This window comes from Perca flavescens, chromosome 17, assembly GCF_004354835.1.
Source record: "Perca flavescens isolate YP-PL-M2 chromosome 17, PFLA_1.0, whole genome shotgun sequence".
NCBI lineage: Eukaryota > Metazoa > Chordata > Actinopteri > Perciformes > Percidae > Perca > Perca flavescens.
In genome coordinates this window covers 1956776-1972354 of record NC_041347.1, presented here as the reverse complement: position 1 = coordinate 1972354, position 15579 = coordinate 1956776, and the positions used below count along the sequence as shown (strand labels likewise).

At 42.0% G+C, this 15579-nt stretch overlaps 1 protein-coding gene across 2 annotated transcripts in view; it reads right to left on the bottom strand.

The window, feature by feature from the left end:
* Positions 1-15579, bottom strand: part of kndc1 (kinase non-catalytic C-lobe domain containing 1) — an 81880-nt gene that overhangs the window by 12797 nt on the left and 53504 nt on the right. Inside the window, exons 18-24 of one of the 2 annotated variants that reach the window (XM_028603893.1) lie at positions 12636-12991; positions 11626-11719; positions 11042-11139; positions 10771-10955; positions 7855-7965; positions 3342-3495; positions 1976-2131 (exon numbers count right to left, since the gene is read on the bottom strand). In XM_028603893.1, the coding sequence (XP_028459694.1) occupies positions 1976-2131; positions 3342-3495; positions 7855-7965; positions 10771-10955; positions 11042-11139; positions 11626-11719; positions 12636-12991 (1154 nt within the window). Of the gene's footprint in view, positions 1-1975; positions 2132-3341; positions 3496-7854; positions 7966-10770; positions 10956-11041; positions 11140-11625; positions 11720-12635; positions 12992-15579 lie in introns of those variants that run through there. The other variant, XM_028603894.1, reaches the window with a different exon arrangement.

The window sequence follows — 15579 nt, the reverse complement described above, 5'->3', positions numbered from 1 at the left end:
GCCTCTATGGGAATTTAACATAGAGGTGTGTATACTTATGCCCCCTGTATTTTAAGGAAGAACATTTATTTATTTACGATACATTATTCATTCACAAAGATAATTGGTGTCCTTAAAGGTTGGATTTTTCCTATTTTTTTAATCAAGGCATTAAGATCAATTTCCAAAAGATGATTTTTTTATTCCTCTTTTTAGTCAACTTTAGCATGGGTGTGTAAACTTATGCAAGCCATTGTACATGTCAGCCCTAAAATTATTATGTACTGTATGTATTTCGTTAGTTTGCAGTGTCAACATGTATGAATTTTACTTGCTTTTATTGCCTTCAACAGCTGTGGCTTGCCTAATCTATGTACTCTATTATCTTGTAACCTGAGGCCTGTACTATGAAGCAAGATTTGGCGTTAACGAGGTAACTTCAACCCAGGGTTTTCTGTACCACGACGGTGGATCACTTGTTACCGGGTTCAATCGTTGTGGTAACTTATGCAGAACAGCTAACCCGGTCGGGAGCAGGTTAAGTTGGAGATGAGAGATCAACCGGTGTTAAAGCACCGCCTACTGATCAATCAATACTCGATTGATAACGGTGTCACCGTTCTTATAGAAGATCAGGCGGAGCTTGGTGCGTGGAGAGAGAGGGAGAGAGGGTGAGAGAGAGGGTGAGAGAGAGAGGGTGTGAGAGAGCGTGAGAGGGTGAGAGAGAGAGGAAGAGAGAGAGAGGGTGAGAGAGAGAGGGAGAGGGTGAGAGAGACAGAGAGAGAGAGAGAGAGGGAGAGGGTGAGAGAGAGGGAGAGAGAGAGGGTGAGAGAGGGAGAGAGAGAGAGGGTTGCGCTCATAAAAGTTAAAACATTTAGAGACCGACAACCCCGTTAACATTCCCTGATGGTATTTTTATGAAATATATAGATGTTAATGGAAAGGAATTACATAAAAGCTATCGGCTTCTTGAGCCGTGCGTTGCCAATGCGCACATCGGTTTGAATTATGTTTTCATATATTTTATTTGCTCTCACGATCACTTCCACTGCCAGGGTGGCAACTGAAATAATAAGCTAAAGCTATGACAGTTCATGGAAAGCACAAGTGTAATTATGGTCAGCTCTAGTGCCTGACTGATGGGGAAGTGATATTGATAAACGTTGTGATTTACACATTTACAGCATCGGCTATTTTTGACAGCTGACAGCTTTCCTTCCTGTTTTAGGAAGCAGCCACAGTACTGCGTTTGGCCTGCAAAACCCTGTCTGTTTACTTCATATTTATGTAGAATTATAGTTTGCTCTTCTTACCTAAAACATGCGGCTCTGGTAGATGTTTGCGATTGGTCGTGCTGTGCAAACACCGCCTCTTTTATGTGAACGCACGCGCCGCTGGATTGGGAAACCCTGGGTTGATAGAACTGGTTGTTAACCACCGTCGTGACACAGGTTATGCGGAACCGTGGTTGTTAGGGTTAGTGAAGCCGGGTAACTGAAAGAGATTTGATTCATAGTACAGGCCTCTGTTCTGCCTTGTGCTTTGTTTTGTTGCTAATATTTTTGCTTCTGTTCTGTGGCTGTGTCTCAAACCGCCTACTTGCATGCTTCAAAACACTTAGTTTTACGTATATAGTGTAGATAACGCAAAAAGTCCCTAAAAACGGTCAAAAAGTTCAGTGTGCAACGATGGACACTACGCGCACTAAACGGGCGCCATCTTGACTACAAAGTGGCAGGGGAGGGACCATGGATGTCGGCAAATTGAATCCAGGCTTTTGTATGCATATGCATATGCATATGTATGTATGTATGTATGTATGTATGTATGTATATATATACACACACACACACACACACACACATTTGTATATTTTATACATTTGTATATTTTTTATACTGTTGATGTCCAATAAAAATGTTAAAAAAAAGATTTTTTTATTTGATGACCTTTAGGAAAAACACAGCTGCAGAACTTGTCACCATATTATACCGACCTTTCTCCCAAGATCCTCAGTAGATGAATGCACACCCGTAGAATCATCATCTTCCACAAAGTTGATTAGGCTTCCTCTTCCTTGGATCAGAGTCGTTGGAGGAGGGCTGTGGAGAGCAGCGAGAAGGGCCTCCCCTCGGCCGTCTACAGGAATCACCTATGGGGGAAAAAAAATAAACATTATGAGGCAACCACATGTGGAGCATAGCGTAAGTTCAGACAAGTCACAGAGTTCAGCCCTGGTATTATCTCAGCTCATAGATGACCGTCCCTAAGCCAGCATGCCAGCTGATAGCTCAGCTGATTCCCTCCTAAGCATAGGATTGGATTTCCAAATACAGTGCTCTATTTAAACTGCTTTTCCCAGCCTACCTTGCTGCATCTCTGCAAGCACTTGCAACCCACCTCCATCCCAGCTACTCCTTTTAAATTTATATTCCTGTTGTCTGACTTAATCAATGTTGATGCTGCTCTGTTCTTTGCCCTGGGGGGGATCCTGCACTGCTGCTCTCCCCGCTTAATGCTTTCCATGTATGTTAGTGGAAGTGTGGGGAGGCCCCAGAACAGAGCCATACCGCCAAATACAAATTGCAGATGAATAAAATCTATTTACTGACAAAGTGGTCGTGACTGAAGTAACGTAGACATGGGCTAAATGTCACTTCTCCAACTTGATATCCCCTCGCTCCTCGGCTGAACCGGAAGTTGTTCTGTCCCCCCTCCGTGAAGGCCGTCTCAAAGCTTTTATTCCTGCCCCGAGGAGCGAGGATGGAGGAACAAGGATGGATCTCTAAGGAGTTATGAGCGGGGATACACGAGAGCAGCCTTCGTTGCTAACTCCGCCCATACTGCTGACGAATTCATGTGACCCTTCAGAGGAAATGATGTCTCAATTACTCGATTTCTCTCTCTTTCCATAATTTCCTCGAAAGGGAAGCAAGTGAAGGAACCAGGGATGCAATGTTAGGGAAGGGAGATCCAGCCCCGGTTTCATAAAGAGAAGAAAATGTGACGTGATCGATCACTGTTTAACAGCTTAAACTGCAAAAAAACGGATGCCTTTTGCACTGGTGATTTGAGTTGTATGCTTCATGAAAGACTTTACTTTTGGCTGTTCTAAATACCCAAGTGTCCCATGGTCTTTTGACCCATAACCCACAACATATGCTGACACACAGGAAGTTTGATGCTTCCAACAGCAGAGAGATTCTAATTAACAGCAGATGAATTGTGTAGGTAGCATGAGCAGAAACAGCCCCCTTCAAGAACTCAAATCCCAGAATTAAATACTGTACAGTATGTCACAGTGCAGCCATTTGACTGATAGGCCGTCTCCGTAACGTGCAGGGCAAAATATACGTGGTTACCTCAGCATTAAGGAAGTTTTCTAACGTTTCCACGAGGCTGGACTTCCTCTGGGCGGTGAAGTCCACCCATTTACAGTCTGTTATCCAGATGTGGAGCAGGTCCAGACTGCGATGGAAGATCTTTTCACTGTCTCCTGACATGTCTGGACCCTGTCTGGCATGGAAAACAAACAGTCAGGGCCAGAACTCCAGCACTTCTGATTTTTGTCCACATGAGAACCCTTACTTCTAATTGTTATTACCAGTATTATTAATAGGCTGATATTATTAATACCAAAATAGGCTGCACGATTATGGAAAAAAAATCATCATCACAATTATTTTCGTCGATATTGAAATCATGATTATTCAACAGGATTACTCTGTGACTTTTGGAAAAATATTTTGCATTTATTGAACTTTAAAAACAGTTCAACAAATCAACAGTGAAAATACCTTGAACTGTGAAATTTCCCTTAATACTTTTCCCGTTTAAACTTTTCTCATTCAGAACACAAGACAAAACAAGGGCTAAAACCAGTAAGGGGAAGCTGAAGAAAAATGTTCACAAACATGCTCCATGGACTTGAAGATGAGACCTACAGTGAGGAAAATAAGTATTTGAACACCCTGCTATTTTGCAAGTTCTCCCACTTGGAAATCATGGAGGGGTCTGAAATTGTCATCGTAGGTGCATGTCCACTGTGACAGACATAATCTAAAAAACAAAATCCAGAAATCACAATATATGATTTTTTTTTAACTTTATTTGTATAATACTGCTGCAAATAAGTATTTGAACACCTGTCTATCAGCTAGAATTCTGACCCTCAAACACCTGTTAGTCTGCCTTTAAAATGTCCACCTCCACTCCATTTATTATCCTAAATTAGATGCACCTGTTTGAGTTAGTTAGCTGCATAAAGACACCTGTCCATCCCATACAATCAGTAAGAATCCAACTACTAACATGGCCAAGACCAAAGAGCTGTCCAAAGACACTAGAGACAAAATTGTACACCTCCACAAGGCTGGAAAGGGCTACGGGGAAATTGCCAAGCAGCTTGGTGAAAAAAGGTCCACTGTTGGAGCAATCATTAGAAAATGGAAGAAGCTACACATGACTGTCAATCTCCCTCGGACTGGGGCTCCATGCAAGATCTCACCTCGTGGGGTCTCAATGATCCTAAGAAAGGTGAGAAATCAGCCCAGAACTACACAGGAGGAGCTGGTCAATGACCTGAAAAGAGCTGGGACCACCGTTTCCAAGGTTACTGTTGGTAATACACTAAGACGTCATGGTTTGAAATCATGCATGGCACAGAAGGTTCCCCTGCTTAAACCCGCACATGTCAAGGCCCGTCTTAAGTTTGCCAATGACCATTTGGATGATCCAGAGGACTCATGGGAGAAAGTCATGTGGTCAGATGAGACCAAAATAGACCTTTTTAGTCATAATTCCACGAACGGTGTTTGGAGGAAGAAGAATGATGAGTACCATCCCAAGAACACCATCCCTACTGTGAAGCATGGGGGTGGTAGCATCATGCTTTGGTGGTGTTTTTCTGCACATGGGACACGGCAACTGCACTGTATTAAGGAGAGGATGACCGGGGCCATGTTTTGCAAGATTTTGGGGAACAACCTCCTTCCCTCAGTTAGAGCATTGAAGATGGGTTGAGGCTGGGTCTTCCAACATGACAATGACCCGAAGCACACAGCCAGGATAACCAAGGAGTGGCTCTGTAAGAAGCATATCGAGGTTCTGGCGTGGCCTAGCCAGTCTCCAGACCTAAACCCAATAGAGAATCTTTGGAGGGAGCTCAAACTCCGTGTTTCTCAGAGACAGCCCAGAAACCTGACTGATCTAGAGAAGATCTGTGTGGAGGAGTGGGCCAAAATCCCTCCTGCAGTGTGTGCAAACCTGGTGAAAAACTACAGGAAATGTTTGACCTCTGTACTTGCAAACAAAGGCTACTGTACCAAATATTAACATTGATTTTCTCAGGTGTTCAAATACTTATTTGCAGCTGTATCATACAAATAAATAGTTAAAAAATCATATATTGTGATTTCTAGATTTTTTTTTTTTAGATTATCTCTCTCACAGAGGACATGCACCTACGATGACAATTTCAGACCCCTCCATGATTTCCAAGTGGGAGAACTTGCAAAATAGCAGGGTGTTCAAATACTTATTTTCCTCACTCTATGTTCCCTCAAATTTGGTATACACTCCCCTAAAGGATTATTAGGAACACCCTACAAATACCATGTTTGACTCCCTTTCGCCTTCAGAACTGCCTTAATTCTTCGTGGCATTGATTCAACAAGGTGCTGGAAGCATTTTTTAGAAATGTTGGCCCATATTGAGAGGATAGCATCTTGCAGTTGATGGAGATTTGTGGGATGCATATTGGGAGCACAAAGCTCCCATTCCACCACATCCCAAAGATGTTCTATTGGGTTGAGATCTGCTGACTGTGGGGGCCATTTTAGTACAGTGAACTCATTGTCATGTTCAAGAAACCAATTTGAAATGATTCAAGCTTTGTGACATGGTGCATTATCCTGCTGGAAGTAGCCATCAGAGGATGGGTACATGGTGGTCATCAAAGGACGGACATGGTCAGAAACAATGCTCAGGTAGGCTGTGGCATTTAAACAATGCCCAATTGGTACTAAGGGGCCTAAAGTGTGCCAAGAAAACATCCCCCACACCATTACACCACCACCACCAGCCTGCACAGTGGTAACAAGGCATGACGGATCCATGTTCTCATTCTGTTTACGCCAAATTCTGACTCTACCATCTGAATGTCTCAACAGAAATCGAGACTCATCAGACCAGGCAACATTTTTACAGTTTTCAACTGTCCAATTTTGGTGAGCTCGTGCAAATTGTAGCCTAATTTTCCTATTTTTAGTGGAGATGAGTGGTACCTGGTGGGTTCTTCTGCTGGTGTAGCCCAGCCGCCTCAAGGTTGTTTGTGTTGTGGCTTCACAAATGCTTTGCTGCGTACCTCGGTTGTAACGAGTGGTCATTTGAGTCAAAGTTGATCTTCTATCAGCTTGAATCACTCGGCCCATTCTCCTCTGACCTCTAGCATCAACAAGGCATTTTCTCCCCCCAGGACTGCGGCATGCTGGATGTTTTTTCTTTCTTCAGAAAGAAAAAACGCTACGCTACGCCACGCCACGCCACGCTCAAAATTGCTTAGATCACCTTTCTTTCCCATTCTGACATTCATTGAAGCAGCTGCCATGTGATTGGTTGATTAGATAATTGCATTAACAAGAAATCTTACAGGTGTTCCTAATAATCCTTTAGGTCAGGGGTTCCCAACCTTTTTTCCTCGGCGCCCCACTTAACTCATGTCTAAGAAAAGCTGAGCCCCCCTCTCCCGCGAAACCGAAGTTGAGGTAACTCTCAAGATAGAGCCTTACTTTCTTTTTTGATACAGAGGAGTTATCAGCACTGTTACATTCCTCCGCCATGTTTCATTCAATAGTGATGCCGTGGCGGCAGGAAAAACGAGGATACAACAAAATATATAGTTTTCATACAGACTTTTGTATACATTATATATTCTAGTGTATTATCATCATTTATTTGACGTGCAAATTTTTTTTTTTACCTCAACCTCAAACCAGATAAAGACTTGCGCTGTGATCTTTGCCGCACCCCCTGGGGGTGCCCGGACCCCAGGTTGGGAACCACTGCTTTAGGTGAGTGTATTAACTTCAAATTTTTTCCCAAATCATGGAGCTCGTTAGGGGGCGCTACGGAGCGCCCTGGCAATGCACGAGCCCAATCACTACAGAACTTTGTAGTTTTCACCAGGTCTGACATTTGTAGAAATGTTTGTGAGTTTTCCAGCATGCTAAGCCCCTCAAAAATGCGAGCGACTCGTCGTAATAATAATAATAATAATAATAACAATAATAATAATCTGTACAAAAACAATAGGTTCCTCGCAATTTCGTGCTCTGGCCCTAATAAGAGTATATTTGCAAAACGTAATGTGCAATATATATATATTTTTTCTCGATACATTGTTTTTGTGATTGCACATTGAAAATTGCGATAAAAATTTCATTAATTGCATAGCCCTACTATATATCATGATTTATTTGGAGAAACCAAGTAATTATCTGTCCCCATATAGCCTGAATGGAATGAGCCTTTGTTTTATAACAGCATTTTTGGAAACTGCGAAAGATTCGACAGTGAGATTGGTCGTCGAATCAGGCTCCTTAGATTGAATCGTCGAATAGTCGACTATACAGATACAAGATGTACATATGAATGTAAATATATCCAAGACACATGCAATGATCATGTCATGCAACTGCTGAATTAAGGTACTAGCACCTTCTTTGGTCCAATTCAGGCACTGGTCAGTGCAAGATGGTTCACACTGTGTGCTATTGTGCATTATGTTTTGTAGTTTCCAGGAGAGGCGGTTTTTTCTTGGCATACTGTACCATAGATGTTTCTCAGTGTAATTCTGAGCTACTGGATATACCGTACCTTGCAGCACTGATGAATTTATCAGTTATGAACTGCAGTAACTTCTCAGGAGTGCAGAGGAAACGATAGGTGTACAGGAACTGCTGGATGTAGCCCTCCACAGCTGCATTTCTGGGATGAAAAGGGAAATAGCGACACTGAATTAAGTTTCAGAAAGCAACAGTAAGTTACAGTTAGTTTTCAGTGAAATGTATCATTAAACATTCCACTGCAAATTAAATATAGTAACCTGTGGCAACATAGAATTACCTTTTCTATCCAGTGCCTTATCCTGGTCAAATACTCTCAGCATCTGCCTTTAACTCCAGGGTTTCCCTCAGTGTATTGCAAGCCTGGAGGCCCACTGGATCTAAGATGTCCCTCACCAGGCCTAAGCCACAGGGAATTATTTTTTTAAATGTCCAGTTAGCTTTTAGCACTGACTTAATGTAGGGCCCTATGGGATCTATGTTAAAGCTTTTTTTAAATTCTCAATTTTGCGATTCCGTCCATGATTCAGTTGTCACAGAAACTATTGGGCTCTACGTTAGTGCTGCCATCAGTCTGTAACTGGCCCCAGCCGGGCCCTCGTCAAAACAATTGGGGGAAACCATAAACTCCTTCCATAGGGACCCTTCCAGCACTTTCAGACCATGTGGGAGACGTAATACTTCCCGGGGTCTCCTCCTATTTAGTTGTGCCCAGAACATTTTCAAAAGCAGATGTCCCTGTGGCATCCTTATGAGGTGCCTGAATGACTTTAAATGGCTCCTTTCAGTGTGAGGCAGCGTCATACCAAAGTGGTAGTGGCTGTCATGTGAGCTGCCAGACAAATGGGTATTCATGAAGATCAACAAAAAACTAAGTACACACATCATATTAAAGTTATAGTATATAGTTAACCACTCTCCACTGCTTGTGAAAGGTTAAGTGTGTCTGTGAGTGCACATTCAAATAAACAAGGTGACTCAGATGAGAATTTGAACATTTTGAATTAATCTCAGAACTACTGTCTTTGTTTCAGTGCATGAATCAAACTGAAACTGTACTGTAAGGTAAACTAAAGTAGGATTTTGAAAAGTGAGAGGGGCATGTCCCTCCCATCCCCAGAGGAAATTATACCCCTGCCTATGTTTTAGTTGTTACTGTAAATGGCTCTGCAGTTTGACTGACATTCTAATAAGCCATTAATTAAGACACCTTTTGTGGACATAAACTGAAAACAAGCCTTATCAATGCCTTTTAAAAAAAACAAAAAAAACAGCTTCAGCTTGAGGCAGTGGGAATTAAAAGTGGCTACAAAAATGAAGGATTGTGTCCCTGTTTCTATGATTGTCGATGCGGTTTCCCATATGGCAACAGATGTAAACCAGATGCTGTAAGGTCAGATGATAGCGTCATTGTTTACAGATCAGAATTAGGGATGGAACAAAAGGAATGCAGCCACCTACACATCCTAGTCTGAAGAGAGACAGCCTGACAGAAAGAGAACGCCAGTGGGAGAGCACAACAGACAAATTAAAACCTAAATGTAATTGGAGACAATGCATTTACTGACGTGTATTGTTAGGCTTAATAGTAATGGTATAAAAAAGGTCTCTAACCACAGTAACTGTGCAGCTTTGTAGCAAAAGCATGATATATTGTATTGCTGTGTGCCACAGAGTGCCATTGTTAGCCAAAAAACCTGTACAGGGTGACGTGTTCCTTTATTACTAGGGATGCACAGATTATGAAATTCTGGGCCAATGTCTTTTATTTCCCCTTTTGTGCCAAGGAAACAAAGAAATCTTCATTATAAAAAAATAACTGAACCGTTTTAAAGCCACTCAGCAATTCTTTACACTATCTTTGAGTGAGCACAAATTCAATCATAGAAATGTATCTAACAGCCTCTTTAAAATGTTTTTTTTTTTAACTAAATGCTTCAAGTCTTTTTCGCCTGCTAATCTACTACCTGATAAAGAAAATTTCAGCATTTATATAGCCCAACAACATTTTTTTTGTGAAACATAAATTAAATGTAAATAGGATTAGAAACATGAAAAGGCCTATCTTTCACAACTTGGGTTTTTCATACAGAAGTTGTTGTCGCTGGTTGTTCTCTGAGACAGTGTTACCGGGGATTTCCACTGAATGCAGAACGGCTCCGCTGCGTCTCGGCTCCGTGCTCCGCCGTCCGTCAATACCCACCAGGTCCGGATTTGTTGCGTAACGGCTGCGGACACGACTGACAGCTGAAGTCACGAGGACCCACGAGATCTCGCAAATTCACGTAGAATAGAACCACAAAACCAACAACAGTTTGTTTCCATCCAGAGGACTAGAGGGGAAACAACTCTGTGCTGTGTTTTCAAGCTGTAGTGCAGGGAAATATGAGCCGCCCTGATCACGGTGTATTTTATTTTGAAAATTAACCGGATGTTTTATTTTGCTTCCTGTCCCGCACTGACGCAGGCGTTCTGCAGTCAGTGGAAATACACACATTGACTTTAATGGAAAGCTAATGACTCCGCTGCCGTTCTGGAGCGGATCCGCAGACGTTGGAAATTGGGGGTTATACTCTCACACAGCCAACATCTCCTTTTATTTTCATTTGTTATTAAACCACACGTGCACATGTCACCAATTCAGTTCCCCACCAAATGTGAAAGGTGTGGGGGTTTGGGGTGGGGGAGGTTAGTATGTGAGTGAATGTGTATGTTGTACTGTAATGTCTTGTCCTTTGTACTGTCCAGTCCTATCAAGGACCCTCTCGAAAATGAGATGATACATCTCAAGAGGTATTCCTCGTTAAATAAATCAATAAATAAAAAATATGGTCACAATCTCCCCTTCCGTTCCTGAGTTATTGGCATTGAAAAATGCAACCTCTGGACTTGACTAGAGAAAAAGCAAGGCTAGCACATTTCAAATGTGAACCCTCATCCATAATACCTGGCGTAGAGGTAAGCCATGAGGCCCAGAGGAGACCCAGCTTGCAGAGTGCTCTTCCCTTTGCTGGTACCAAAGCTTAGAACAGACGGGTCCTCAGAGGACTGGATGTCCAGAGAGCCAGGTCCACAGACAGCCAAAGACGGCAGCAATGAAACCTCCAAACCCCACTGGTCCACACTCAGAATCTGCAGAAATACAAGAAATCAAATCAAAGGGTAGAAGGGCCGAGTTGTTGGGTGGAGTGTTTGGAATTGTAGCACTCTGTAAGTACCTCAAGGTATTTCTTCACACAATCCAAGAAGACCACTTTGGACCGAAGCTCCTCAAACTGGGACGTGAGTTTGGACAGCATCAGTTTGTTGTCAGAACCTTTAGGACACATTCACTATTTATAGATCACACTGGAATGCTGCACATGCCATATCCGTATACTAGCAGTTAGGGCTGGGTACCGCAATTCTTTCAGTCACTGACCAAATTGCCTCCTTAGGATAGAGTATCAAAAAAATGCCTTGTTGGGCACCTGGTTAGCTCACCTGGTAGAGCAGGCGCCCATATATAGAGGTTTACTCCTCGACGCAGCAGCCGCAGGTTCGACTCCAAGTCTAAGATGTCCTATCCAAATCAAGGCCTAAAATGCCCCAAAAAAATCTTTAATAAAAATTTTTTTTTATATGATTTGTACCATAATGTCTAATGTTGTCATTTGTTTTTGTTAAAATGGATTTTATAGAATTGCAATTGGAAAAAGTATTGTCCGGGTCAGGAACTGGTATCGAATTCACGATATCAATTGCCCAAAATGTTTGACCGATACCCAGCCCTACTAGCAGTGTTATGAAATGGGTAACCGACCTTTGTTTTTTATCTCCTGTTGAAACAGCTTTTGATAGAACTTTCTCGTTTTCTTTAGATTCCTTGTTTCAATCATCAGCTGCTGCTGCAGTTCCTGTTCAAAAGGAAATCACGCAAAATCACACAAAAGGCCCCGAAAATAACACCACATTGCTTTTACTGAAAGAACCCTTTGGGCAGCGCGTATGGAGCAGCTTTCTCTCTCTCTCGCTCTCACTCTCTCTCTTCATCCCTCCCTCCCGTGGCAACAGAACACAACAGCTCTTTTGAACTGGAACGAGTGAGAAGTCACAGCCACACGGCTCTTAAGGTGTGTTATTAGCTGTAACACAAACCTTTTGAAGAAGCAGTGGTGCCTTCAAAGTGTGCAAACACAGAGCCTGCTCATTAATATTCTTTTGCAAATGATAGTAACTTCCTTTGCCCCGGGGCGAAGTTCAACATATTAATATTCAGATCCAGTTTGGAGAGAATGATATGCCAATTATCCTAAAGTCCCCCACACGTTCTCGTCCTATTTACCCCAAAGCCTGACCGTGCCCCACTTCATTACAGATAAGTAAAATAATTCCTGCACTTATTCATAGGAAACTAGGACGTGAAGCTGTATCCAATAACCACATGGAGGAAACATAATGGATAAATGTACAAAAAAAATGGAAATGGAAGCAGTGAATTAAATCACAGCAAAGCATTTTCAATTTGCAGTTTATAAACACGAAGTAATGAAACAATTCCAGAGAATATTTTGATGGAAATATACATATACCAAGAACTATTGTTTTTGTTCTTTTTGCTAAAAAACTCTTTAAAAAAACATCCACTCCATGAAAGTATTATCAGCTTTTGCATTAATATACACAACTCACATAGGAACACATACTTTATGATATCCATTTCATTGCCTTAGTGTAATAGAATCTGATAAATAAACCATGCCGTCTGATGTTTGTTCAAACACATAAGGTCAAGTGTGACTCACTGGCAGTAAGCTCGACACGTCTACCCACCTGTGTTTTCACATCCAGACGTGGGGATCCTGTGTGCTGCCCCAGATTCACCGCGTACTGGATCACCTCCAGACTGAAACAGTCTTCTCCGAAGAAGGCCAAGGACCAGGCCGGGCTGAAGCCGAGGCCCAGTCCCTCCGCTCTGGATCCGGGCGAGAGGAGTTGCTCCGACACCAGAGAGTCACTGTCCTCCATGTCCTCGGAGCAGTCGGGGCTCATCTGCTCCTCGTGGGTCCCCGGCAGCCCTTCCTCTCTCACCGACAGAAACTCGGCTTCAGAGGGGCTTTCATCGCTGCCCCCCGCTGAATGATCTCCTCCCTCCATGAGCCCCGCGTCCCAACTGTCCGTGCTCACACCTCCACCAGTAAACAGGGACAGTGGCGAGAGAGGGGGGAAAAGAGAGAACAGAGAGGGACTGAATCACATGGAGAGCAAAAAAATAAATAAAAAAAACTGGATTTGTGAGGAAAAAAAACACACTGAGAGATCAAGGGGTGGTGCTGGGGGTATTGTTGCTAACTCTGTCACAGGCACAATGCACCCACTGTTTAGCAGAAGAGCCTTAAAGCAACGCAAGATGAACTTCCAACTATCACTATCGCTTTATCTCAAGTACCTTGTAAAAGGCTGTTTGTAATCAAGACCACGGCTAGCACATTACATGAGCACAACTAAAGCAGACGCATAGGGTGTGTTTGTGAATGTCATTGGCCAGGAATGAGTTCTTCTCCCAGAGGAGAAACACATCTTTAGAGTTTGCTAGCATGCCTTGGACTCTTATGAATGTGCTTCAATCTTAAGAGCGGCATCCAACAGCCAGTCACAGCTCTCATGACTTCAGTCAGCAGCCAAATGAAGGAAAATATAGAAAAACATCACAGATGGGTTGGGGTTCAAATCTAAAACCAGTACAGAATCTACTTATCAAATGCACTAAGTGTGTTTACTGAAAATTACATATTTGAGGTCTTTGTACTTTATTTGAATAGAGGCATAAAAGGAGAATTAATGGAAATACTCCACTTCATTTAGGCCTGCACGATTAATCATTATTAAAAAAAAGGACAACTGAAGACATGAAAGGCAAGCAGTTAAAGAGTGTGCTAAGAAATCATTCTGTTTTTGACACTGTACAGTCCTTCCAGAAAAATGTTTTTTGTGATTGTTGCAGGCAAGAATCCTTGATTATGCGGCACATTTTCTTAAAAAATGCGATGGATTATGCGGGGATATTTATGTAATTTTATGCAATGAAATTGCGGGAACTTACAAAAACTGCGGTTTGATGAAAAAAAGACAAAAAGGTGATTCCCCCAACACCCTGCTTTACGATGATGTTCACGTCGCGTAATTACGTCACTTCATAATGTCCCCATGGCAACAGGGGAAAATGACTGCTCTTGTGTGAAGTAAACTCAAAAAATGTTTACTTTCTGCTAAGATATATGTGACTTTTTTGCAACGAAAATGCGGGGATTATGAAATCATGCAAGCCCTGCATATTTTGTGGGGAAATCGGCAATTTATGCGGTGAAAGTGCTGCGTATTTGAAAAAATGCGGCCCCCGCATAAATATGCAGACTTTGGCTGATTATGCATTGAATTATGCGATTGCATAATCACGTTTTTCTGGAGGGACTGTTAAATTGGCAATTGACAAACTCCATTTCTCTAGAGACTGAAGCTGTAGCTGCAGCATGTTGATTGATTATGTAAAGACATGTTCATGGAGTTCAGCTAGAGCCTGTATCAGGGCCATATTTAGTTCAATGTGTTATATGTTACTATTTTTGGTAGCCCATACTGTACTTAAATGGCCAGTATGTACTTTATTTTCTTTATTCATGCTTGTGGTGATGCACAATGTGCTATAGGTGCCAAAAAAAAAATCTATGTTTGGTACTGCCAATTTGTTTTGTTTTGTCACGGCTCATGTGGGCAACAAATATTACACTTCGTGAGAAAAAAATCGTGGCAGAGAATCATGATAAAGCTAAAAAGTCGTGATTCATATTTTTCCCCAAATCGTGCAGGCCTAACTTCATTGTAGAGGAAATATTGTACTTTTTACTGCACTACATTCATCTGACAGCTTTATTTACAAACTATTTGACGGATAAAGATTTGACAAACAAAACATATGACCAACTTATGAAATATATGCACTGTTATAGATGAATCTACCCAACAGTTGGGCCGGGCAATGAAGAGAATCAGATATCACAATGTTTTGGATCAAATACCTTGATATCGATACTGCGGCGATATTGTAGGGTTGACAATCGGTGCATTCACAAAATATTTTCACAATGAGATTTCAGATTTAAACAATCATCAATAATGTGGATATAATGATTAGGTGGGTAAAGGCAAATGACCGAACAACTAGAACAGTCTGGCAAGAGCATAAAAGTAATCACTTTACTGTAACGCAGCCTTTAAAAAGCAGGAAAAGACAACACGTCAAATTACGATATTACAATATCCAAAATCGCATCATTTCACGATATTGATATAATATCGATATAAGGGCTCGACATTCACCGATTGAGGCACTTGTCCTTTGGACAAGTACATTTAGGTTTCACTTGTCCATGCACAAAAGTCACTTGTCCAGGTAAAGATTTGTCATTTTTTAATTATTTTTTTGTGTGCGTTTTGCTAATGCAGAATTTTTTCTGCAATTTCACTTTCTACCCAGCAGAGGCTGATTTACTAAGGGATCCTTTAAAAGGTGTAGCTACAGGTGAATATTAGCTGATATTTAACTACATACATTTAACCGATACAAATGCTGCTAATGCTTGCTAGGTACACAGCTGCCGACGCTAGCTAGCTAACGTCACTTACTTGTCAGCCAAGTTGGGTTAGCCCCCGGCAGACGCCGCAGAACATTACTCCTTCTTCATAACGCACCCAGTCAAATTCATCTCTCCAGCTGTTC